At 40.1% G+C, this 7,913-nt stretch overlaps 1 protein-coding gene across 1 annotated transcript in view; it reads right to left on the reverse strand.

The window, feature by feature from the left end:
- Nucleotides 1-3,069: 3,069 nt before the first annotated feature.
- Nucleotides 3,070-7,913, reverse strand: part of CEP97 (centrosomal protein 97) — a 31,131-nt gene continuing 26,287 nt past the window's right edge. The window contains exons 10-11 of the mRNA XM_019523706.1: nucleotides 6,303-6,378; nucleotides 3,070-4,692 (exon numbers count right to left, since the gene is read on the reverse strand). Of these exons, the coding sequence (XP_019379251.1) occupies nucleotides 3,967-4,692; nucleotides 6,303-6,378 (802 nt within the window). The 3' untranslated portion in view covers nucleotides 3,070-3,966. The remainder of the gene's footprint in view (nucleotides 4,693-6,302; nucleotides 6,379-7,913) is intronic.

Genomic DNA, 7,913 nt, shown 5'->3' on the forward strand with positions numbered 1-7,913 from the left:
TATCAAGAGTCCTCCCCCACCTATTTGCTAAAGGATACTTATGTTTTTGAATGAATACATCAAACTTGCAATCTTGCACTGTAATGAAAGCCCACTTGTAAATATGATAATCTACCCTAAATATTTTTTGAGAGCCAGTGAGTATCAATCTGAATCATTTCCTTTAAAATCAGTGGGAACAGTGAGGTTGATACTCTGTGCCATCCTACTAGCACTCATCCTCTGTCTACTTAACAAAACAGAACAAGATAGATTAACAGTCATTCAGAAGCTTCTGGAACTAGAAATTCTACTTTCGTTAACTATCCAGAACTAACTGTGATGACAGTTTTTGATATGAAAGGAACCTAGAAATGTGACTTTTATATAAAGATAATTTAAGATGGCAAAAATAGCAATTTATCCATGATCACCAATAGGAAAACCTTCCCATGTTTTCTCTCTAAAGGAAGACATTACTTAGCATATAAAATTGACTGTCCTCTCTGTGGGTGCTTGTTTAGTTTTAAAATAGAGATGTGTAAATAGGCTTCCTTTCAAGCCAGTATTCCGGTCCCATTTTCTCAAACCGTCACCTGAACCATTCAGTTTACCAAATATTACAACACACTGGAAATTAAAAACAACACAGCTGAAATTAAAATGAGCTCTACTGATTATGATATTGTCCCAATATTAAAACATAAGCATGGTTGAAGGAAACCAAACTATCACGGACTGTAATTAAAAGCTGAAGGTACCACCTATGAAGAGAAAATAAGATGTACAAAAATGCAGTGCCCTCCAATCTATAGTCAATGTGGATTTTAAAAAACAAACAAACACTAATACAAAGATCTTTGCCACCAAAAAAGAGCTAAACATATCATGAGAATAAGGAAAAACTGTAGGTGTGGAGATCATGCAAGTGACAGGCCAAATCTTGCCTTCTTATTCCAGCATGTAGATTCCATTCATTGTTGTTTGTTGGCATGAATACATAGCAAAGACAAGAATTTGACTTAATTACACTGTTAAAAGTTCATGCCAGAAAACAAATGTTAATTCACAAATTAAATTATGGAACCACCACGAAAACTGCTTCTTTGACAAGCCAGTAAGGGCTCAAACAAGCTATTTTTAGCACACATCAAGGGGCTTTCTTTTGCTATTTTTCAAATTTATCTTTCATTGTCTCTTGTTTTCTACAATGCTCTTTAACTCAGGGTCAACATAATACTTTTTCTGCATATGTACAAACTAATTGCTTTTAACCCTGGAAAAGCTATAGTTACCACAATTTTCACCTCTCAATGGGATTTGTATACATTCAATTTAAGCAATTTACCTCCTATACATGCAAAACATGTACAAAACTGCACAATAACAGAAAAGGTTTTTTTCAAACTTCAAAGCTTTTAAAAGTATCAAGATAAAGCTGACTATTAAGTTGGTATCTATTTTGCTATTTTTTCACAGCTGACAGAAGCATTGGTTAAAATAAGTCATCATGCATATCTGTTTGCAAGTTTCATCATTACAGGGGTTTCCATAGAAAATTAGTTTCACAAAGATATCACATTTTGGCACTTGTAGGGCACCACTTTCTCATTTTAGATACTGGCAGCACATGAGACACCTAAATGTAAAAGAGCAAAATATTTATGGTGCCTTTGAGAATTAAACTGGTCAGGAAGTGATATTTTCTTGAGCCAAAGAGATTAACAGAACTGTTAATTATTTTTCCAACATGACAAACACACTAAATTGATATGCAGTCACCAGAGAGAAAACTCATTGCTTCATGTACCCAATCACCAATTCTACATTCCAAGATTTGGCAACTGTACTGTGTGCAGCACAGAAATCTTCTCACACTTAATTATACAAACACAGTCTTGTGGAACTTGATTGATACAAAATTACCAACCCTCTAAAGGCCCAATCCCATAAAGTTCAGAGATTCCATAATACCTAGCAACATAAATGGAAAATGAAGGTTTTCTCTCGTTAGAGCTAAAGATCTGAATGCCAAACTAATCATGTCATAGGATCTATTTTAAAACTAGAATTAGATGGAAAGGCAAATTCTTCACATGCTACAGCCTCACATTTTCTAAGTATAGTCATTATTCAAGAGTCTAGTGCCATTATGTTTGATTAAAACATAAAAGTCCTTTGATTATCCAATAACATCCCCCTCCAGTCTTTTGGGAAAATGAAGGGTTGTACTATATACAAAGGTAAATTTTATTCTTCAAAGGTAACTTCATCCCTTTGCAGTTAACTAGTCCAAGATTAATATATCACTTAAGTCCCATTTAAGCTCTATGTTGAGGGCTCAAATGATGCCTTGGGCTTTGCCAACTTTGCACAGAGTTGAATTCCATGTTAGAACCTGAAACAGACTAGGAATCAAGGTGTTGAAAATCCAAGGGATAGTTATATTTTGTAAGGTTCGTTTATTTGGAAAAGTCCCTTTAAATTGAAAGATGCAATGGTGCTATTTTGCGACAAAGTAGTGAAAAAAGTTAAAATCTGTATCTGTTCATTAGATGAGTGCAGCTGACCTCAGAGACATCCACACATGAAAATGGTTGCAGCATTGGTTTTGGATACTGAGAAATGCAACAGTAACGAACTTGATGGTAAGCCTTATGGCAGGTTACTTGACAGTTATTTTACTAATATCTTCTCTCAACTCTACAGCAAAATAATTTTTTCTTGCTACTTTTGTGGCATGCTGAGTGCTCCTTTCTTTCCCAGAACAGTGCAGAACGTGATGAATAGGGAAAATAAACACCATTAATAATTCATCTTTTATCACTGCTTGCCCAGAATTTAAATGGAGAACATAACAAAATTAGCTTTGCACGTTCATCCACAAGAGGCATACGGGCCCACAGTTAATATTCAAAACCGACTGAGATCACCACACACTGAATGCTACTTTACGTGCAACCTCAGTGGAGGGAACCACTTCTGGATTTTCCTCCTAATGTTTACACATAGACAAGGGCTTGTGGCCCATCACACTAATTAATATCCTGAGATTCATGCATGTTCTGAAGTACCTGCATATGACAGAGATTTTTTTTGTAGAGGCCAATACCTTTACACAAGTCATCAAGCTTCCCACTTCAACCAGAGAAGCAGGGATCCCTCAGAAACTGTTCTCATCTTGTATGTCCTTTTGAAGCCCTTATTTTTAGAAAAGACTTTCACTGACTCCAGCTGAGTTTTACCTGAGAAAGAACAAGTAGCTTGCACCATACTGGAGACAAAACTCAAGACATGTTTTTTTTCAAATAAAAGTAGATTGCTAATGTTCAAGTCCCCTTAGTCCATGTTTAAACCCCTACATAAGCAGCCTGTTTTGAAAAAAGTGCAAAGCTTTAGTTAAAGGAGAAAAAAGAAAAATTCATGCCACTGATTTAAAAACCCTAGTTCCAAAGCCCTAGTTGTTTGAAATCTTGGTCAAGATACTTACTCCAAGATAAGGAGAAAAAAATTTATTAAGCAACCCCTATTGTCATCTCTTCTGCGAGTTGACACTGATATGTATGCACATAATCTTCATTCTTCCCAACTCTCCAATTCGTGCTATTTTTGTAGAGTGAGAACTCAGATTCTGTTATCAACGAAAAGTGATGTCTTACTAAATCTGAGCTATTTTACATATAGGAAAAAAACCCATAACCTTCTGTATTACACTACGGAAACCAGCTGCTCAGATACAATTCAGCTGGCAAGAAATAAAGTGCATAATGACCATCACTGAGAAGTTGCTCATTTCAGTTTAGCACGGTTAGTGTTAATATTTAACTATAAGAGTAGCAAAATGCTATTTAAAGTTAAGCCTTCCTGGTAATATGGGCAGAGGAATCTAGAACAAAATACATGTAGAAAAAATAATGCCAGTGCTATATACATGGGGGGGAGAGAGAGGTGTTAAATAGTTCCCTAAATATCCACAGAGCTAAACTACTAGACAGGTATGCCAACAGGCAGCACCTGAAATGAAGAGTCACACTCTGTTTGTTTCGCTTCCACTACGCCTGAATTCAATTTACAGCTTTCTGACATCTGACTCATTTCATCTTGTGCAAGTGAAGCCCAGTCTTGAGTGTCTACAGAAACTGTGTCATATAAAGAATCTTGTTTTTCCTCCGAAGCTGCTGTCTGGGGCCTACTTCCTTCTGTCCCATCACTGCAACATGTCCTGTCATCATCCTCTTCTAGCTGCTGAACAGATGTCAGATACTGCTGCAAAAGACTACTGTCTTGCTCGCTGTTAGAGCTCTCCTTACTCTGATCCCCAGAGTCTACCAGAGCATCTTCTGCATTGGAAGGACCTTCTGAAACAGAATCCCCACAATATTTGACTGTTTCTATAGAATTTTCCACAAGAAAACTATCACTCCCATGTGTAAAACTATTTTCAGAGCCATGTGAATCACTAATGTGGGTTTGATCAATCATGGAGGAGTGAAAGCCAGAGTCTGGGAACTCTGGTAAAAATTTCTCCAGAAGAGTTTCAGCTACTGAAGCCGAACAGGTAGAAATAAAATCAGAAGAAGGTTCTTGAAAGAGACTAGATGACTGAACAGGTAGGTTGGATGAATTCAAAGTACTTGATATAGGAACAGGATGCTGCCAGACTGTATTAAGATTTTGGTTCATTGTAAGTTGCCACTGTTGAAGTGATTGAACCTGCAAACCACAAAAAACAATTTGTTATGAAACAAGGGGAACAAAGGCATTTGCTAAACCTGGCAATAAGTCTGTAAATAAACAGCATACGATTGGGAGGGATCAAGAAAATAAAAGGCATTCTGCCTAGACAAAGGGAAAGATGCACTTTACATTATGAAATAATGACCCTTATTATTTCCAGCTTAGAGTCTATGCATTGATAGGCCTCAACAGAAGCCATACGGAGTCCTCTTTGGACAGAGCATGGTAACTGGATATGTATCAAATGAGACCTCCAACAAGAGTATAAAAGGCCCTTGAAGAGAAGTGTGATGCTTTTAAAGGAGATGACTCATGTTTAGACGTTTCTATTTGGATGCTACAACTATAGATCTCTTTCCACACAGAGTACACACATTTTTAGATACAACGTAAAACTGTTAGCTTTAGAACTTAATGAAAAACTAATCCATTGCTTCCAGAGGCAACATAGTCTCAGTGGATACTGGGGCAATCACCAAATTATTTTTTGACCACACTTAGGATCAACTCAGTTACTTTCTCCAGCATTTTCTCCTTTTTACAATTCCTAACTCAATTTTAAATTTTAGTAATGAAAACTTATCTGGGCCTGATTCTCAACATATTTATTCAAATCCAAAAATGAGCTCCCCCCTGGACAACACAGGAAAAAAAGCCCTGGCCTAGATTTAAGTAGCAGCCCAGGGCAGGCGGTGGCTTGGCTCCAGCTTTGGCCGTGGGCTCCGAGATGAAGCCCGACTTGAGCTGACCTCTGCCAGAGTCTGCCCGGCTTAACCCCTCTGCCTGAGCCCTACCTCTTTTCCCTGCAGCTGCCCCCTCCAACCTGCTCCCCCCCCCCCCCCTCCAACTACCCTCTCCCCTCCTTACCTTGTGCTCCAACTCTAGTCCCTCCAGCCCAGACCCAGCCAGCTGGAAACTGCCACTGTTTCTCTCTGGCTAGGCTGGGCCCCGACCACGGCTGCTACACACTATCTCCTAGTCAGACCAGAACCGCAGCAGAAGATAAGGGTGCAGGAGGAGGGGAGAGACAGGGATTGGGATGGAGCAGCCATAGGAGACAGGCACAGTTATAAGGGGTGGGAAGCAAACTGTAGAGGGGATCAAGGAGTAGGGAGGCAGGGACTGGAAGGACAGAAGCAAGAGGCTGGCAGCAAGGAGGCATGTGAGGGTGCAGGCAGCAGGCAAACAACCAAGAAAGGGGCAGGGGTCTGGTCCCTCATGCTCTGCCCACTATTCCACCCCCCACTGCTGTGGCAGGAAAAATGTAGGACCTCTCCCCAATAATTAGGTTCTAGACATACGTAGTTATAACAAATTTATAATTTCCCATGTATAGAATCTAATTATTGGGGAAGGGTCTTACATTTGAAGTTACCTTGGATTTAGGTAAATACATTTTGCAGTTGTTATGTATGCTTCTTCTAAATTGCTAGTAACAAAACAGCTATCACCAAATAACTTGCTGGCAAGGTGTCCATTACTCCAAGTCATGGCAGTCAGGGCTACATTCACATTTTTTTCAATATTTACAACTGAAAAGTATGCTTTTTAATTCATAATAGGATAAAAGTACTAAAGATATTTACCTGGTTCCAAAGGTAGCTGATAGCCTCCTCCTGTATAAGTCTTTGAATCTTTTCTTCATCTCTCTCTCTTATTAGTCTAAAACACACAAGATATTTAACTTAATAATGCAATGTTTCCTTGAGTGACAAGACCAACATGTTCCATATAAAAACCTTTTGTACAACACTATTGTCTAAAGAAACAACAGAGTAAAGTGTTTAGTCATTCTTCTTAGTTTAGTTTTTTCTTGTCATCACATTCATTTAGCTGCTGGAGTGATTTCAAATACTGTATGCGAGTACCCTTGTGCTTTCTTACTGTTAGTTCTCTTTATGCCATTCTCCATTACCTCCTTAGAGAACTGACATTTAAGAAGGCTGTTCTAAAATAGGACTAATGTACTGCTGGACAACTTCCACAGAACTGCCTACCTGAGGGCTCTCACTTACTTCTGTGGACCTCTTATTGCAGGCACATAAATCATTAAGATGAAGAAGGTCAGTCAAATGAAAGGGCTTCTATATATTGCTTCAGAGTGCTAGCAGCAAACAGTACAGATATTATCCATTAACTAACAAGGCATCCAGTATGCCAGATGAGTTCTGCTTCTTTCTAGCTATAAGGTATGAGCACTTAAACACCAAACCACACCACTCTGAAGCAAGGCTCTCTTCTCTGATAGTATCGCTGCAAGGATATCATGACATTCTGCTTTATTGCATCTCTAGTTGTATCAGACTGCTTAATTTTACCAAATGTCAACTCTAAATCACCAGCTTTATAATTTCAGCCTGTACTCCAAGTAGCAAACTTTCAGATTTCCTGTTTATTTATCAACACCACTAAAAATCCTGTGCACCAAGCCATGTGCTCAGTAATTTGCATACATCCCAAACTAAGCCAAAGGGGTAACAAGTGTAACCAGAAGTATTATTTTATGGTGAAGGTGTTTCAGAGCAGTTATTTGAGGGCCTGATTTGAACCCACAGAGAAGAAGTGTCCAATTCATGCAGCCCCATAATCTAGATGAGTGGCACGGGGTTGGTCGATGGGCCAGATTAGGCCAACAGACCCTCTCTCATAGCATACCTGATATGGCAACTATTGCAGCCAGTCTGGGACCTGGAGTGGACAGAATGGGTACTACATGCAGTGCAGACTGGCCAGAGCAGCAACTGAGCTGCATGCAATGGATGCCCACTCTGAGGCACATGCCAGGCATGGCACATTTTCCAGCCCATCTGGGACCCATGCTGCACACAGTGCTTGCAGGCACAACATGCAGCATGAATCCAGGATGGGCCGGAGTAGGTGTCACATGCAGCATAATCCTGGAGCTGCCAGGATGGTCACTGTGGGGCAGCCACTGCCTCTGCTGCTCTAGGCAGAGTGCACCATACACAGCACCCATCCCAGCTGCTCAGGTCCCAGAGTGGCTGGAGTGGCCGCTGGATCAGGAATGCTAGCGGAAGGGGGAGAGGAAGAGGTAGGGGTCCATGGACAGGATCTGGCTCACAGACCAGCCTTGTACCACAGGCACATATTGTATCAGCCTGATCAGACCCAGGGGCAGCACAAGGGGCTACATGGCAGGGCTCTGCAGGCTGGATCCAGGCTGCGGGCGGTATGTT

This window comes from Gavialis gangeticus, unplaced genomic scaffold (assembly GCF_001723915.1).
Source record: "Gavialis gangeticus isolate Ggan-Ray unplaced genomic scaffold, GavGan_comp1, whole genome shotgun sequence".
In the NCBI taxonomy this organism is placed as follows: domain Eukaryota; kingdom Metazoa; phylum Chordata; order Crocodylia; family Gavialidae; genus Gavialis; species Gavialis gangeticus.